Source organism: Pristis pectinata, chromosome 19 (assembly GCF_009764475.1).
Source record: "Pristis pectinata isolate sPriPec2 chromosome 19, sPriPec2.1.pri, whole genome shotgun sequence".
In the NCBI taxonomy this organism is placed as follows: Eukaryota; Metazoa; Chordata; class Chondrichthyes; order Rhinopristiformes; family Pristidae; genus Pristis; species Pristis pectinata.
Window position 1 is genome coordinate 19,223,805 of NC_067423.1, and position 19,008 is coordinate 19,242,812.

At 40.2% G+C, this 19,008-nt stretch overlaps 2 protein-coding genes across 2 annotated transcripts in view; one reads left to right on the top strand and one right to left on the bottom strand.

Moving 5' to 3' along the window:
• LOC127580264 (ADP-ribosylation factor 4) overlaps positions 1-8,867 on the bottom strand; it is a 35,178-nt gene extending 26,311 nt beyond the window's left edge. Inside the window, exons 1-2 of the mRNA XM_052033422.1 lie at positions 8,439-8,867; positions 783-863 (exon numbers count right to left, since the gene is read on the bottom strand). Of these exons, the coding sequence (XP_051889382.1) occupies positions 783-863; positions 8,439-8,505 (148 nt within the window). The 5' untranslated portion in view covers positions 8,506-8,867. The remainder of the gene's footprint in view (positions 1-782; positions 864-8,438) is intronic.
• A 26-nt stretch (positions 8,868-8,893) lies between these two features.
• On the top strand, positions 8,894-18,665 carry gcc1 (GRIP and coiled-coil domain containing 1). The gene is made up of 3 exons (XM_052033421.1): positions 8,894-9,039; positions 13,611-14,681; positions 16,906-18,665. Exons 2-3 carry the CDS (start codon positions 13,641-13,643, stop codon positions 18,217-18,219), a joined length of 2,355 nt encoding a protein of 784 aa, XP_051889381.1. The 5' UTR covers positions 8,894-9,039; positions 13,611-13,640; the 3' UTR covers positions 18,220-18,665.
• Positions 18,666-19,008: the final 343 nt, after the last annotated feature.

The window sequence follows — 19,008 nt, forward strand, 5'->3', positions numbered from 1 at the left end:
CCATGTTCCAACCTCTCCTGATGAACTTCAATGTCATCATGAATGAGCCATCTCTTCAGCTACCTTAGCTACTGGCATTCATTCTTCTCACCATTAGGTCATGAAACCCCTCAGGCTATTCCCACTTTATCCTAAACCCAAGTAATTCACTAAGTTTCTCTCCCGATTCACCTTGTACTATTCCCAAGCTTGTTTATCTTCCTGGCCCCAAAGGAATGCTTTGGGGCCAGGAAGATTAATGCTGCCCTCTCCTTTGGTACTGCCACTCATTTCAAAACCTCCATCAGCCAATCTTCAAAAAAGTAATCACCCTCTGTTTTAATGATACTTCTGTCCCATCTTGCTTTTCTCTCCAAAATCTTACCCCTTAGATTTCCATGCTTTTAACCAATGTCACAAATGACATTTCTGCAAGATCTTCTTCTGTGGTCTCTTACATTCCAAAACCTGCTCTAAATGCCACACCTGGCAACATCAACTGCAGATCTGGAATAGGCCCCATCCTGTTAATTGTCCTCCCTAAATTCTTCCATTTCTCCCTCCTTAAGACCTAACTCTTTTTTTTAAATTACTATTCCCAATATCACCTTCTTGGCCCAGTCTTCATTTTGTTTCTGATTCCACCCTGGAAGTGTTTCTTTTTTCTATGCCAAAGGAACAGAACACAAAGATTGTTTTCTGGTCATATACCCCAGCAGTTTAAATGATGGCAATGGAATGAGTCAGTACCAAAGACAGGATGATGACTCTACCTTAATAGATTAGACCATCAAAAAACCTACCGATTGTTGGAATGGTGGTAACAACCTCACCCAGCTTTAGTTTGTACAGGATTGTGGTTTTCCCAGCAGCATCAAGTCCCACTGAGGTATAGAAAACAAACAAATTAGTTTAGACAGATAATAATACACCAAAAATTCCATGGAACCAATATTAACCTTAAAATATTCCACGTGACATTCTCTTTCTAAATATAAAGATAAAACCGCAATGAAGGAACTTTCAACATTAATTTGTGGCTACATATGGGGGCATGTCTTGGCGATTTTTGTTAGTACAGGGTGGTCAAGAGAGAGTTCATTGACATAGCTAAAGTTACACAGAGATAAACTAATAAATTATATAAATAGACAGCTTCCAGACATTGAGGAGCCCAGGATAAGTGATATATCAATTAGATGATGAAGCTCAAGAAACTTTTGCGTTGCAAAACTGTAGAATTCTATATTGGAATAAGGGGTTGAAACAGCAGCTATGTCACCAGTTAAGAATACTTAGTTACACAGAATTCATAGCATTGAAACAAGCTGTTCAGCCCAAAAAATCAATACCGGCATTTATTCTCCCCCAAGCAATCTTCATCCAACCTAGCAACTTATCCTTCTATTCCTAATGCTCTTATACATTTATCAAGTTTCCCCACAAACACATCTATGCTAGTCACTGCAATCCCTCCAGGTCACTGAAGGATGAGATACAACATGAATGCATGCTACTAATGAATCTATAGCAATTTAAATATAGAGGGAATGTATCACTCAAAATAATTAAAAATGGCAACTGAGAACTACATTAGTTATTTTGCACAACTGTCATCTCCTGTCATGCCTTTTTAATCAATTAATTCACCAAATCAATATTTCTATCAACTACCAATCTTTAGTCATATCCTCCAGCAACCAGGTGGCTCTCTGGGATGAGTTTCTGAAGTTATATTCACTCAAATTAAGTCAATTGACTGGGATGTGTATTGGAACTCTCTGCTTTCCTATAACATGTTTAAATATTGAACATTATTTATATGTATAATAGCAGTGAATGATGCAGTAGAATAGACCTTTCTTTGGTGTGCATGAATTTGAATGCAAGGCAATAGGGGAGGGATCCACTGAAGAGTTAACCTTGAATTCAGAAGGATTGGGGGGAGGGTTAAAGAAATCACATAAATGAGAAGAACCCTCATTGGCAAAAGGCAATTAAACTGAAAGATTAACTTGAACTGCTGATTGCTTCCAGCATTTTCTGTTCAAATTTCACATTTTCAGCTTGCACCATATTTTGCTTAGGAAAAATATTTTCACTTTTATTTTACATGGGTGAACACATTAAAATGTAAAATACAATTCTGAATACACTCCCTAAATGTGTGAAAGTACACTGAAATATTACATTCAGATGAGAATTGTTTACATGCTTAAGGATGAAAGAAACTGCAGGGAAAAGGCAGAGGAGCGAGATTAATTTGTGTAGCTGTCCCACAGATGGGTCAAAAGATTTCATCTGCACAAATGGTTTCACTGCACTGTATCATTCAATCATTCTAGACTGATGGGCTAATTTCTGTAGATTGAAAAATGTATCTCAGGCAGATCCCTTTTGAAACACTTTTTTAAAAAAATGCTCTGAAAATTTTTATAGTATATTGCTAGTGGTGCAATCCAAGTTTTATATAGCATAAATAATGTTCAGTAACCATGGACCAAAAGTTTTTCCAGTCTTAAAAACTAATTTTATACATAAATTATATCACATTCCAGCCTCTATCTTAATCTCATGTGTACATTACAATCCTAATTTCATTTTCCATAAAGTGTTAAAAACTTTAATTAAAATTATGGTTTTTACTCCGAGTTTGAGAGAATTGTTCAATGTGACTGGACGCTTAGACAACTTGATCACATTGCAGTTATTAATGCCAAATACCCGGTCCTGGATAGCAATGCCTGACAGTAGTTGACAATAGCAAAAGAGAAATTGCAGTCTGGAGATCAACAGATTTTGGAGGCTGCATTCGAAGGTCAGCAATAAGTGCTGTCACTTCCTTACTGACCACAAGATCCAAACCTTTGAAATTAAAATTAAACATAAATAAACAGCAAGCAATTCATGATTCAGTAGAGAACTAGGCTGGACTCACAAGGTCCAGTAAAATTAAAAAATGAAAGAGGAGCAAAGAACAAATGAAGAGGCTAGTGATTAACATAAAAGGGAATCCAAATGTCTTTTAAAAATAAATCAGGGGTCCCTAAACTTATGCAAATCACTGCTGGCATTTCTGTGCAGAAGATAAGCTAGTGCAAGTAGGGCTATGGGGAAGTGCAATGATGTAAACCTCATTTGACATCCAGTGCAAAATTCTACCACCCAAACAAAGTGCTAAAGAACAATAAAGTTGTTGAAAAGCACTACAATGCTGGAGGAACTCAGCAGGCCAGGCAGCATCCGTGGAGAAAAGCAGGTGGTCAATGTTTTGGGTCAGAACCCTTCTCAGGACTGAAGATAGGAAAAGGGGAAGCCCAATATGTACAATGGCATGCAAAAGTTTGGACAACCCTGGCCAAAATTTCTGCTACTGTGAATAGCTAGGCCAGTAAAAGATGACCTGATTTCCAAAAGGCATAAAGTTAAAGATGACACATTTCTTTAATATTTTAAGCAAGATTACTTTTTTATTTCCATCTTTTACAGTTTCAAAATACCAAAAAAGGAAAAAGGCCCGAAGCAAAAGTTTGGGCACCTTGCATGGTCAGTACTTAGTAGCACCCCCTTTGGCAAGTATCACAGCTTGTAAACGCTTTTTGTAGCCAGCTAAGAGTCTTTCAATTCTTATTTGGGGGATTTTCACCCATTCTTCCTCACAAAAGGCTTCTAGTTCTGTGAGATTCTTGGACCATCTTGCATGCACTGCTCTTTTGAGGTCTATCCACAGATTTTTGATGATGTTTAGGTTGGGGAACTGTGAGGGCCATGGCAAAACCTTCAGCTTGTGCCTCGAGGTAGTTCATTGTGGATTTTGAGGTGTGTTTAGGATTGTTATCCTGTTGTAGAAGCCATCCTCTTCTCATCTTCAGCTTTTTTTTTAAAAAGACAGTGTGATGTTTGCTTCCAGAATTTGCCGGTATTTAATTGAATTCATTCTTCCTTCTACCAGTGAAATGTTCCCCATGCCACTGGCTGCAACACAAGCCCAAAGCATGATCAATCCACCCACGTGCTTAACAGATGGAGAGGTATTTCATGAAATTCTGCACCCTTTTTTCTCTAAACATACCTTTGCTCATTGCGGCCAAAAAGTTCTATTTTAACTTCATCAGTCCACAGGACTTGTTTCCAAAACGCATCAAGCTTGCTTACATGTTCCTTTGCAAACTTCTGACGCTGGTACGGTTTTCTTCTGATGACTCTTCCATGAAGGTCATAATTATGCAGGTGTCGCTGCACAGTAGAACAGTGCACCACCACTCCAGAGTCTGCTAAATCTTCCTGAAGATCTTTTGCAGTCAAATGGGGGTTTTGATTTGCCCTTCTAGCAATCCTGTGAGCAGTTCTCTTCGGAAAGTTTTCTTGGTCTTCCAGACCTCAACTTGACCTCCACCAATCCTGTTAACTGCCATTCCTTAATTACATTATGAACTGAGGAAACTGCTACCTGAAAACACTTTGCTATCTTCTTATAGCCTTCTCCTGCTTCGTGGGCATCATTTATTTTAATTTTCAGAATGCTAGGCAGCTGCTTAGAGGAGCCCATGGCTGCTGATTGTTGGGACAAGGTTTGTGGAGTCAGGGTATTTATAAGGCTTTGAAATTTGCATCACCTAGCTTTTCCTAATCATGACTGTGAACAAGCTAATGAAGGTCTGAGACCTTGTTATCTGAGAGCTCAAATCTCTTGGGGTGCCCAAACTTTTGCATGGTGCCCCTTTCCTTTTTTCACTCTAAAATTGTACAAAACAAAAATAATACACTAATCTTGCTTAAAATGTTGAAAAGAATGTTTCATCTTTAATTTTATGACTTTTGAAGATCAGTTCATCTTCTACTCACTTAACTATTCACAGTAACAGAAACTTTGACCAGGGGTGCCCAAACTTTTCCATGCCACTGTAGGAGGGAAAAGCAGAGCAGTGATAGATGGACAAAAGAGGGGAAGTGGGGTCTCTGTCGCTTCACCTCCCCTTTTTTGTCCACCTACAACTGCTCTGCTTTTCCTTTCTTTTTATTAGGCTTCCCCTTTTCCTATCTTCAGTCTTGAAAAAGGGTCCTGACCCAAAAAGTTGACCGCCTGCTTTTCTCCACGGATGCTGCCTGGCCTGTAGAGTTCCTCCAGCATCATTGTGTTTTTAATCTGGATTCCAGCATCTGCAGTCCTTTATTTCTCTACAATAAAGTTGTCAAAGGTTTGAAGCCAGCTTTATCATTAGCTCCAGAGTCGTTCAACAACGTTTTCAATAGAAGTTTGTAAAGCTTACTAGACTTGTTAGCAAAATTACAATCATTAGTTTGCAGTCACAGCATGGATGTGAACTTGTCTAAAAGGGCAGAAAACATTAATGGTGAACAGTCGTTCTTCAGATGAGACAAGTACACGTATTGTGTTCACACTAGGGCCATTGCTTTTCTTGATACATTAATAACCTGTACTTTGATATACAGGACATAAATTCTAAACTTGTGGATGACAGGTTGAGAATACAAAGGGAGAATCAGGCTGAGTAAAGTGAAATAAAAGGAAGGGCAAGTACAAGAATGGAATGGTAGCTAACATAACATGAAATGCAAATTTTGTTTCAATAATAAACATTTGTCAGAAGAGTATTGAAGCCAATTAAATAGGCAAAATGGACAATTAATATTTAAAGCAGAAGGGATGGCCAATGTATACTTTGCAACGGTAATTATCAAATAGGACTTTCCCAAGGCTAAGATAATCAAGCAGACCATTTGATAAAGAGGTATTCGAAAACCTAACATCACTTAAAAATGGATAACTCATTTGATACATACAGGATACATCCTAGATTGCCAAGAGAAATAAGGGTGAAAATTGCTAGGCCTTTAACCAAGCTCACTTAATCTTCCTATTGGGTTGCAGAGGACTGGAGATTTCCTAATGGTATACTCCGATTTTGATCAGAAAAAGGTGAGCAAAGGATAAATCTAACAATTATAGGCCAGTTTAACAAGAGTGGCAGAGAAGCTTACTGAAATAATATTCTGGGAGGAAATTAGTAAGTATGAAAACTGAAGAGCCAACATAACAATTATTAAGGGAAAATTGTGACTAACCTGATTTGATAAGGTAACAGGGAGGGTGGATGAGGGCAGTGCAGTTTATGTATATACAGACTTAAAACAAAAGACGCATGGAACTACCTGATATCAAAATTGAAGCCCAAGGAGAAAAGATGGTGGGATAACACATACAGAATTGGCTAAAGGAAAGTACACAACTTCAGTGAATTGTGTTATGTTTCTGACCAAAGGCAGATGTGTAATAGAATTTTTTGGTATTTAGTAAAAGGATCGTTACTGTTCTGAATTTACAGTAAAGATTTGTAGATGAAATTACAGATCACAATTCAAAACTTGCACAACAAAACTTTGCAGCAAAATTTAAGGAAGACACCAAAAAGCTCTTGGCCTTGGGCTAGAGTATGCACTGGACATACATATGGCAGATGAAATTCAAAAACATATTCATAATGCACTTTTAATATAGCAAAACATCAAGCCACTTCACAAGACCATTAATGATGAATTGGAACCAGTGACCAAACATTTTTCAAATAAGTTTTAAGAGAAAAAAAAAGATTTAAGGAAAGAATTTGAGAGCTTCAAATCCAACCACTGAAAGCTGTCATAAGCAATGGGGAAGGCATTAATTGCAAACATGATCAAGGTGCCAGATTTGGAACAGGTATTTCTAAGGGTTTGGGGCTTGGAGATTAGAGAAAGGAAGGAGTGAGACTATGCTGATAGATTGGGAGTTCCAGTGCTTACACACAGGCACAATAAATGGCCATATTTTTCCAAGTCAGGTGGTGCGCAATTTGGAGTGGGTACCTGTAGGTGGTGATGGTCGTCTCATGTGCCTGTTAACCATGTCCTTTTTGGTAGTGGAGGTAAAGGTTTTAGAAGAGGCTATCAGATTAGTTCAGGCAAGATTTGAAGAAAACGGGATAAGATTATATATATATTTTTGTAAAAGGGGTTTTATTAAATGGCGAGCCACAGTAGTATACTAGAGGGAAGAGACTTAAGGTGATAAATGATACTTTTAATCCAACAAAGAGTTAGAATTTCAAATGCCCTAGTTGATACAATGATGATAATAGAGCTTTGATAAGCAGTGAAGAAATAATAAATTATATCAGTCGGGTAGATATATGAAATTAGAACAATGATAATGAATTTTAATACAAATACATCTGAAGAGATCATTTTTTAGTAGTAGAAACAAGTGGGGGCCAGTACAAACCAAATGGTTGAATTTACTAAGTGGTGCAAGGACAGAGACTTGGTGTTACACATGCAGGTGGCAAGACCAGTTAAGAAGGTTGTTTGAAATGGACTAGGGACTCTTGCCTGTGTAGACATAAAAGGTTAAACTATACCTTGCTCAAAATCATTGTGTCCCAGTTGGAGCATTGCATTTCATTGGGTAAGATGTCAGGGCCTTGTAATGGTGTGGAAGTGTGTGAAGCAAGGTACAAAAGGTGGGGCTAAGAAAGTTAAGGGGGATTTAACAGATGGTTTGGCAGATAAATATATATAATTGATTTTGATATATTAAGTGAGAAATCATTCTCATCACCGACTGGTCATAACCAGAGGAAACAGATTTAATGTAATTTACAAAACAGGCAGAGACAATGCATGGAAGTACTTTATACAGCAAGTTAACTGGACTGAACTGTATGAAAGTGTAGAGACCAGTTTTAATATAATATTCACAATGGAATTAGTAAGTAGTTCAGAGAGAAAAATCCACTGCACTATGGGAAAAGAACAGCAAAATAGACCAGTTGAACAATACATTTAAGGTGTTGAAACAAGCCCAATGGATTGAAGCCCCAATTCTGTCTTTTTTTTCCCTCCCCAGATTGCTGGGAATACAACAGAAGACCATCAGCACTTCAAAAGGAGAGATTAGGTTAGATCCACCCTCTGATCAATCGGCCTTCAGAAAACAAAAGCACCAATAAAACACAGATTCCACGTATCAAGCCGAATTACGCAATTCTGAAACAATTAGTTTATTATGAAACTCCACCAAAGCCACGAATTCCATTTCTGACCCTGAGCTGAGACTACCTCCCAAGGTAACCGAAGCGACGGAAGAGGCGCACCTCAACCCTCGTCGTCAGCCGCCACCTGCTCCCCCCGTCAGCCCCGACACGAGTCTGTGGTTCCCCGATTGGCCTCATCAATCATCAAAGAACCCCTCCCCCACAACACAAAAAGAAACACCCGGAGTGGCCCTCAATCCCCGTGCGAGAAGGACGACCCGCCTGCAGACTGCAATCCCCGCAGCACTGGGAACGGCCGCCCGCATCCTTCGCCCCCGACGCGCGAAGCACAACCATTTGCAGATCCCTACAGGTTCACCTCTGCCCCCCAAGTTACCCGGGGCCGACAGGTGCCCGGTCCAACCTTACCCATCAGAATGCGCATCTGCTTCTTCCCGAATAACTTGGTGAACATGTTGGAGATGGAGAGCCCCATGGTTGCGAAGGCGGGTCGTGGCCTGGCGGCTCCGGATCCGAGACGCAAAATCGAGGTTGGTGGGTCGGGCGGGTCCGAACAAAAAAAAAATCGAGATTCGGGGCCTTTCGATGCGAACGTGTTGGGAGCTCGGGATCGGGGTCTCTCGACTCGGGCGAGTCCGAAGCCGGGGATCGGGGATGGAAGCCCACTACTCGGGCGATTCCTGGGTCCGGATTCGGGACCTAACGGTCCAAGCGGCTTCGATAACGGTCTGCGGGCTCCAACGCGGCTGACGTTTCTGGTGACAATTTCCGGCCAACGATAAAGAAATGACGTCGGGAGCCGAAGTTGGAGCTGAACTTCCACGCGCTCCTTCCGGTCGGTGAGGCAAATGGGGACGTGGAAGGTCGCCTCATCAGCGACCTTCTCAAGATGGCGTACTTGTTGTTCTGTCGGCGACGTCAGCGAAGGGTCTCCGGCCGCCGTGGCTGTGCCTTGAACTGAGGGCCAACCTCGATGACGGATCGGATTTCCAGAGGAGGGGCATTCGGGGTGAGGAACGGGTTTAGGGATGGGGGGAAACTCGAGGCCGGTAGTCGGCTGGCGAAACGCGGCCTTTGAGTTGTTTGGAGTCCTTCTCAGAATGGATGATGTTGACGGAAGGCTGCAGTACTTAAGATGTCGTTGTGGGTCTGCTTCGATCCCGTGATTGGAAGAGGAGCCCCCCCCCCCCCCCGGGGGTGCATTTTCTATAGCGTTCCCTCAGTGACTTTACTTCAAAAGTTCTCCGTTAGCTGTGAAGGGTTTTGATAATGTTGGGGAAGGGTTGGCCAGTTTACGAACAACAAGGTTTCACAAATAGTGGAGTAATCGGATAATTTATTTTAGTGATGTCCGTTGAGAGAAAAGTATAAGTCAGGGCAACAGGGATTATGCCCCTTCTCCATCAAAGTATTGTCATGGGTATTTTATGTCCCTGAAGAAGGGTCCTCACCCGAAACGTTGACTGCCTGCTCTTCTCCACGGATGCTGCCTGGCCTGCTGAGTTCTTCCAGCATCGTAGTGTTTTTCATCCCTTTTAATATCTCATTTGCAAAACAGTATTTCGGAGCACAGCGTTCCTATTAGTGTTGCACTGATGGTCAATCTCGATTTTTACACCCAAGTTTCTAAGGTGAAGCTGAAATCCACAAACTGACAGGTGGGTTTCAGTGCCATCAAACAGGCCCAGTGGACAAAGTAAGGCTTAAGGCACCAACAATATGTTTGGATAAAACACAAAATCAAGGAAGAAGACAACAAGTATTTAAGTAAAATATTGCAGATTCTAGTAATATCAAATTAGAATTCAAAATATTGCTATTTTGTGCTAATCTATGTTATCTTCTATTTCTAGTCTCAGCAGCACATAGCACAGGAAATAATCCAGAGATTACCATTTTAGAAGTCCCTCTTCATCATAATATCTTTTCAAAACCTGCCTGCCAGACCCTTTTCCTACCAATATCGTTATGCCTGTATGGACAATGACCTCTGGCAGTTCACCCTTTCCACAGGCACTCAGTGATATCCTCAACTTTGGCAACAGAGGCAATGTGCCATCCCTGGTATTGCATTCACAACCACAGCACCACCTGTCTGATGTCCTAACTATAGAATCTCCTAGAACTATTACTTTCTTGATCTTTATTGTCCCTCCCTATAGATTTCAGCCGTACATGGTGCTGTTGCCTTGGTTATTTCCCCATCGTTTCTTAGACTGGAACACTGGTTATTATATTGTTTCCTTACAACATAGAAGGTGCCCATTTCAAGCCATTAACAATATCCCATTCCCCCACAAATGTTTTCCTGTAGTCAGTTCTCCCCACATTATCAATTCAGAAGGGACAATTTAGAAAAATGTGATAATTTAGATAAACTCAAAACAAATGGCATCAGAGACAGGAATTGAATGTGGGGAGCAAGATGCTTTAATGGCTTTCCAGAACTAACTATTCATTTTTATTTTGTGTGCCTGGTGATCGCCCATTCTCTTCTGCCTGTACATTCCTAAAACCAGCTATCCTTGATGCTCTGAGCATCACAGTGGACCATAATGATATACAGTGGCATGCAAAAGTTTGGGCACCCTGGTCAAAATTTCTGTTACTGTGAATAGTTAAGTGAGTAGAAGATGAACTGATCTCCAAGTCATAAAGTTAAAGACGAAGCATTCTTTTCAACATCTTAAGCAAGATTAGTGTATTATTTTTGTTTTGTACAATTTTAGAGTGAAAATGGAAAGGAGCTCCATGCAAAAGTTTGGGCACCCCAAGAGATTTGAGCTCTCATAACTTTTACCAAGGTCTCAGACCTTCATTAGCTTGTTAGGGCTATGGCTTGTTCACAATCATGGTTAGGAAAAGCCAGGTGATGCAAATTTCAAAGCTTTAAAAATACCCTGACTCCACAAACCTTGTCCCAACAATCAGCAGCCATGGGCTCCTCTAAGCAGCTGCCTAGCACTCTGAAAATTAAAATAAATGATGCCAGTAAAGTAGGAGAAGGCTATAAGAAGATACAAAGTGTTTTCAGGTAGCCATTTGCTCAGTTCATAATGTAATTAAGAAATGGCAGTTAACAGGAACGGTGGACGTCAAGTTGAGGTCTGGAAGACCAAGAAAACTTTCCGAAGAGAACTGCTCATAGGATTGCTAGAAAGGCAAGTCAAAACCCCCGTTTGACTGCAAAAGACCTTCAGGAAGATTTAGCAGACTCTGGAGTGGTGGTGCACTGTTCTACTGTGCAGCGACACCTGCATAAATATGACCTTCATGGAAGAGTCAACAGAAGAAAACCTTTCCTGCGTCCTCACCACAAAATTCAGCATCAGAAGTTTGCAAAGAAACATCTAAACAAGAGGGAAGAATGAATTCAATTAGATACCAGCAAATTCTGGAAGTAAACATCACACTGTCTGTAAAAAAAAAAAGCTGAAGATGAAAAGAGGATGGCTTCTACAACAGGATAACGATCCTAAACACACCTCAAAATCCACAATGGACTACCTCGAGGCACAAGCTGAAGGTTTTGCCATGGCCCTCAGTCCCCTGACCTAAACATCATTGAAAATCTGTGGATAGACTTCAAAAGAGCAGTGCATGCAAGACGGCCCAAGAATCTCACAGAACTAGAAGCCTTTTGCAAGGAAGAATGGGCGAAAATCCCCCAAACAAGAACTGAAAGACTCTTAGCTGGCTACAGAAAATGCTTACAAGCTGTGATACTTGCCAAAGGGGGTGTTACTATGTACTGACCATGCAGGGTGCCCAAACTTTTGCTTCGGGCCCTTTTCCTTTTTTGTTATTTTGAAACTGTAAAAGATGGAAATAAAGTAATCTTGCTTAAAATATTAAAGAAATGTGTCATCTTTAACTTTATGCCTTTTGGAAATCAGGTCATCTTTTACTTGCTTAGCTATTCACAGTAACAGAAATTTTGACCAGGGGCGCCCAAACTTGTATGCCACTGTAAGCTCTTCCTAAAGTCATCACTTTATCAAATGGCAGAGCAGCCATGATGGGCAGAAAGGTATACACTTGCTTCTGTTTCTCACATTGCATGAATGTAGATTCAGTGGCTCAACATCGCGTAAAATAATAAAATGGAGTGAAGTTGGATTTCAACAGAGTGCAAGATTGGCACCTAATTTCTCCTCCCTTGCTTGTTTTGTACCTATACCACCACTAACCAGTGTGAAACTGGACTTTGATTGTCTACGAAGTGGAAAATAGCACACAGTGCGATAGTGGTACTCAGATCCTTCTCTGTGTTTGTTTTATTGTTACACCACCATTGACCAGATTCTTTCCATTATTTAAATTCACCAGGATTCCAGTTCCTGCATTCCTTTTACACTCACTAGGACTTTGTTCCCGTGCTCCTGTTCAACTCACTAAAATTCTGTTCCTGCACTCCTTTTAATTACCGGGATACTGCTTCCTATATGCTTTTTGCACACTGGGTCTCTGTTTCATCATCCCCATGTCCACTTGATCAAGACCCCTCAGGATCCTGTATGTTTCCCTTTGTTCTTCTAAATTCCAGTGGATACAAGTCTAGCCTGTCTAACCTGCCCTCATAAGACAACCTGACCATTCCAGAAGTCTAGTAAACTTCCCCTGAACAGTGCCACAGCCAGTAGAGTGCTGCCTCACAGCACCAGAGGCCCAGGTTCAATCCTGACTTTGGGTGCTGTCTGTGTGGAGTTTGCACATTCTCCCTATAACCATGTGGGTTTCCTCCGCATGCTCTGGTTTCTGTCCACATCCCAAATACATTTTTGTTGGTAGGTTAATTGGCCACTTTAAATTGCTCCCATTGTGCAGGTAGGTGACTGGTGGAATCTGGGATGAGTTGACAAGAACGTAGGGAGAATAAAACTTCTTTGCTTAAATAAGGAGACCAATACTGTACACAGTACCCCACATGTATTCTCAGCAATGTCCTTTCTTGCTGAAGCATAACCTTCAGACTTTTGCATTCAGTTCCCCTTGTAATAAACAATTACATTCTGTCAGCTTTCCTAATTACTTGCTGTATCTGCATACTGACTTTCAGCGAATCATGCACCAGGACATCCAGATCCCGCTACATCTCAGAGCTCTGCAATCTCTCACTATTTAGATAATATGATGCTTTTTATATTTTTCTCACGAAAATGGACAACATTGCGCTTTCCCACATTATACTCCATTTGTAGCCTCTTTATGTCCTCCTCATACTCAAACTTACTTTCCTTTTTTTTTGTAATTGATAAATTTAGCAACCAAATCTTTGCATTCATCCGAGTAATTTATGTAACTTTTGTTTTGAAAAGTTGCGGCCCCTCCCTGTGGCATACCGACCAGAAAAACAAAAGACCCATTTAGGCTTGCCCTCTATTTTTTCCTCTCAGCCAGCCAATCTTCTGTCTATGCCAATCTGTTATCCCTTGTACCATTTTTTATTTTATGCAATAACTTTTGATGCAGCACCTTATCAAATGCCTTCCAGAAATTTAAGGAAAGTATATTCTTTAGTTCCCTTTTATTCAAGAAATCACAGGTTTTTATTAAATATATTCTTTCCCCTTGTTGCAGATGGACTCTTTGCTTTGAGATCCACTTTGAATGGTTATGGAGAAGTTTGGTGTGAACTTTGGTGGTGGCCCAAGTAAGAGAGAGCTTTTGGATACCATTGAAACACAGAAGAAGCAGCTGCTCCAGTACCAGACACGGTTGAGAGATGTCGTCCAGGCTTACAAAAGCCTCCTTAAAGAGAAAGAAGCTTTAGAAGCCAGTTTAAAAGTCCTCTCTGCATCACAGGAAGTGGATAAAAATTTACAAAACATAGGTCCTGCAAGTGCAGCCTCTGACATTGGAGATGATCAAAGCTCAGTCCATAGTGAGGACAGTTTAGGGACAGTGAATAGTGTGGACACAGCAGCTAGTTTGACAAGTAGCAGCAAGGGAGAGTTAAATAATGAAGATAAGGTCTTGGTGGAATTGGAGGCTGGAGGAAGCTCTTCAAAGAGTGAGGAAGCTAACAGTTCTGAAAGTGGTATCATTGTTCTGAGTGGGGAACTGCAGAACCACAGTGAAACTGATAAAAAGATGCAGTTGAAAAGTCAGTTGGCAACACTGACCAATGCTTTGGCAACTGTCACGCAGGAAAAATCACGAATGGAAGCTTCTTACTTAACAGACAAGAAGAAAATGAGACAAGAGCTGGAAGATTTGACACAGAGGTTTCAAGAAGAAAACTCCAAATATGAAGCTGAGATTAAAAAAGTCCAAGAACAACTAGCAGAGGCCAAAGCACGAATTATCACCCAGCAACATGAACGAGACCGGGAGCAGAATGACCATGCCACAATGCTTCATGAACTTCAAAAGTTGCTACAGGAAGAGAGAGCTTTGCGTCAAGATATTGAACTAAAACTTGAAGACACAAAGGATATATTGACATCAAAAAGCCATGCAGCAGACAGGGTAGATGACTGTGAGTCTCAAATGAAGCATCTGAGTAAGGAGGTGGATGAGGTGAGGAATGCACTACGGCTTGCTGAAGAAGAGAAGAGAAGACCAGACCCACGTGTACAGGAATTAGAGGAGGAAATGACTGAGACAAAGGCTCATTATCAGGCACAACTTCAGTTGGAAATAAGGAAGGTAATAGACCTCATCTCAACAAATGGCCGTAGACTGATTTATTAAGGTTTCCACATTGGTTGTTAAGTTCTTAGAATGTGTTCAGGACTGTTTACTATGAACCACTTCCTATCTTCACCACCGTTGGTTGTGTATTTATGAACTTGTGGACAACCACTATGCCCATCATTGTAGCCAGTTACTTCTACTAATCTCTTCCTGTAACTATTTCTCACAATTCAGCAACCTGTAATGAATGTTGAATTCTGTTGCAAAGTCTTTGCCCTTTCTTTTAATAGTCTTTTTTCTATGTCCTTTTATTAATGCTATCTCTCTTTTTGCTTCCTTTGTCTCTTCCAATAGTGTCATAACCAGGATTGTTTTTCTCCAGTTGAACTAAGATTGAAATAAATTTTTGTTTAGGTGGTTTGTCCCTCCTCTTGATTCTTAGTAACTCTTAACTAAGGCATTATACAGCCTTAACTTGTATGTACCAATGGTTTTCAGGACTATTAATCTCCTGATTTTATTTCTGATGCGTTGTGCATTGTGCACAGATAATTTAGTTCGACCTTATTAGTCCTGGTATTCTTAAAATCAAAGAAAATGATTGTTCCTGCTTGTGCCTAGGAGTTCAGCCGTCGATTGTCGAGGAGATGGCCCGATTTAGTGACATGCACTCTGCTTTGACATTCCATAAACTGTTTTTGTTTTCTCTTCGATAACTTCCTGGATGGAAATAGATAAAAATCCAAATACAAAAATTTTAACAGAATTCACACATATATAAATTTCTTGTCTCTGATCAATACTGAAAATAATTCAAATAAGGTCAGTTTTGATTAACCTTGTCTATCTGATACATTATAGACCAGTTAATTTAACAATCCTGATAAGGTTACACTTTAGCTCAGATTCTGGGAGATTTTACGGTTTTATTCCGAGTCAGTGCAATAGAATTAGTCATCTTCTCTATCTTCGGAATGACTGAACTATTTCCAAGTACATCAGATATCTCAGTCTTCCATTGTAGTCTTTTCTATCACACTGTTGCTTTCCACAGTAAAACTGTGCTTCTGCACTTCCTCAACTTGACATCCCTCCTACTTGCCTCCCATGTTTCATCTTTTGTGAAATGAAGCTCATTCCATCTATTCTTGGCTTATCTTTAGCCAAATGAGACAGGTTTACTCATCACCAATGCACTGGCTGATTTATATTGTGCCTCAGTTGTAAAATATTCAACATAAGTTTCAAATCACTCTATGCCCTACCCATCCCTACACCTGAAATCTTTTGTAATCCAAAGTATCATCTGGCCTCCAGGTTTGTTATTTTACATATGTACGGTTCTAATTGCTCCTCTGCTGGTAGCGATCCCTTGGTTTAATTTCTTCTCTGTTGGCAGTGATTCCTTCAACAAGCTAGGCCCCACGTTTTGGTATTTTCTGCCTCTTTAAATGTTCCCCTAAAACCTTTTTTGACTGAGCTGTTAGTCACTGCCCTAATATCTCATCGTGCAACTTTGAGTTAGGTTTTGCTTGCACTGAGTTAGGTTATTGTGGACTGTGGAACATCTTAGTTTTTGTTTTAGCCTATTTGTTTCAATTTAATTTCCATCTGTCTGTTTGTATACCCTCCAATTGGATCAATTCATTTCTGCTCTTTACAACTTTATTTATACAGCACAATAACAGGCCCTTCCAGCCCAACAAGTTTGCGCCACCCATTTAAACCCATGTTAACCTACCCGTATGTCTTCTACCACCCCCCCCCCCCCCCCCCCAGCGATTCCACCTGCACTTTGCTTCCATTCCTGGTTAGATTCTCTTTTAACTGAAGTTAATTGCAATTCTTTATTCTTTGTATAAAGGATATTCATTCTTTGTTGTTTTTTTCTGGTCGTTGTGCACATCCACCATGCTTACTTCAGTGTTCAAAATCTGCACTGCTAAACTTCAGCATTCTCTAGTGCTATCACACTGTTGGTAAATAGAGGTTGTAAAACATTTTTGCTTTCATTACCAGCCAAAGAACAGGAAATACTCTTGCTGAAGTTGTACAGCAACTATGTAAAATGTTGTACATGTCTTATCAGTAGCTGTGAATACATTTCTGATGTCGTTCTGAAAAGAAATCCATCTATTAATCTCCTGTACCCTTTTTATGTTACATCCTATTAATTTATGTTATATTGTTATTTACATTTTGTTTAAGACTATCTTCCTTCACTCCCTGTGCTCAGGCTGCTCAGGCCCAGGAACAGCTACGTCACTTCTCTCAAATGGAGGAGGAGCGTGTTGCAAATTTGGAAACTCGAGTCTCTGAGCTCTCTGAGCTTGTAGGCACTTATGACAAGTGTAAGCAGAAAGACAAGGTGACAATTCACAAACTGAAAGAGCGAATTATACAATTGGATATGGAGAACAAGACGTTGGCCAATGCTGCATCCAACAGAGCCTCATTGGATCCAATGGTTGATGAATCTAATTTGGATGTGAATATTTTAAGAGACAAAATGGAAAAGCTGAAAAAACTGTTGGCACTGGCAGTCCGGAAATCACAGGAACCCTTAGATATGGAGAAGCTTTGTGAAGTTGATTCGACAGATGTACCTGACACATCAGATGGAGAGAAGGCTTCTGTTTTCTATTATCAACATGAGTTGAAACAGTTGAAGGAAGAGTTTGAACGGTATAAGATGAGGGCTCAAGTTGTGCTCAAAAACAAGAATGCTAAAGATGGCAATACAACCAAAGAGTTGGAGAGTTTGCGTGAGCAACTGGCAGAGTTGAAGGAGAAGTATATTTCCCTCCGCCTTGCATGTGATGAAATGGAGGCCAAGCATAAATGTGACAATGAGGCAAATAAACAGTATGTTGCCCAGCTCCAAGCAGCTCATAAGAAAGAACTAGAAAAGGTTGAGATCCAGTATCATGAACGAGTTATTAAACTGGAAGAAGAAATGCACAAGCAAAGAGACAGAGCTCTTGCAGTCTTAGCAGAGAAAGACCGAGAGACTGAAACTTTACGCTCGGGTTCCAGTGGGCTATTGAGTCACAAAAACTTTGTTGAAAGCAAGTTTCCATCTGAGGACAGTAGTCCTCAGAACGAAGATGATCTTCAAAAAGATTTTTGTCAAGATATCGTGAAGCAGACTGCTAAATTTTCAGGACCTAATGAACCTACTTTTCTTCACTATGCAGAACAGCTGGCTCGAAAGGAGCTTGAGATCACAACACTGAGGAAGCAGAAACACCAAATGGAAGCTGTAGTTCATCAGCTGGAGGACAGTCTCCTGATGGAGAAAGAAAGACATAAAGAAGATGTTGAAGTTCTTCAAGACAAGATACAGAAACACCTCAGGGACAAAAAACGTGAAGGAGCCAACCTGGAATATGTGAAAAATGTGATATACAGGTTCCTGACCTTGCCTGATGCTCTGGGGCGCCAGCAGACACTGACTGCCATTCTCACTGTTCTGCATTTCAGTCCTCAGGAGAAGCAGAGTGTGATGAAGCAGCAGGTCAGCAGTTGGTGGAGTTCTGGGAAAAGATGATCTGTGCAATATTTATTAATTCTTGATTGTTTTTTGATCCTAAATTCCACTTTTTACAAGTCATTCATGTTGATAGTTTTGTGCTAGGCTATTTCTGTTTTTCTAAGCTCCAAACTATGATATCATTGCCATTAACCTGAAAATAAAACCTTCAAAGTCACCTCTACTGTCCAACCTAGCGATAGTTCTGTATTTGTCAATGATATAAAGCTGGAATGTTTTGTAAACTGGTTCATATCTCTGCAGCAATTTTAAGAGGATTAAGAACCTTAAATTTGACATGAAATAAGAGAAAACAAGTTCCTTTTAAGCTTTCAGTGGGAATATTGTCTTCATAATATCTGCTTCATATGCTGATGCCAAAAAGCTTTGTCTTGTGAAATAGCTTATTGAGAAAATTATCTTTTTGGTTGCCAGTGCAGTTCTTATTATAAAATGGAATGATCAATAACTCTCTGACTTTTCCATTTCATTCACTGTTGTGCATAGATTTTGTTCCTGTGTCCTTTAAGCAATAAGACAAAATCATTCACCTGCAATTGAACTGTTTATTTTGTTACGAATAACCCAGTTTAGACAGTGTCAGTAATTATTTACTCAGGGAACACTGTCTAAACTGGATCAATTCTCATTAAACAAAGATTTGGAATTGTTCTTCCCTTTTTTAGGGTTTCACTCCATGGTTCCATTGATGCTGTCTGATTACCTGAGGAAAAGTTAGGAGGCAAGGCATCAGAAACCTGAACAAAGGTGAAATGGTAATTTTTCCTTTCCACTGAATTCACAGCA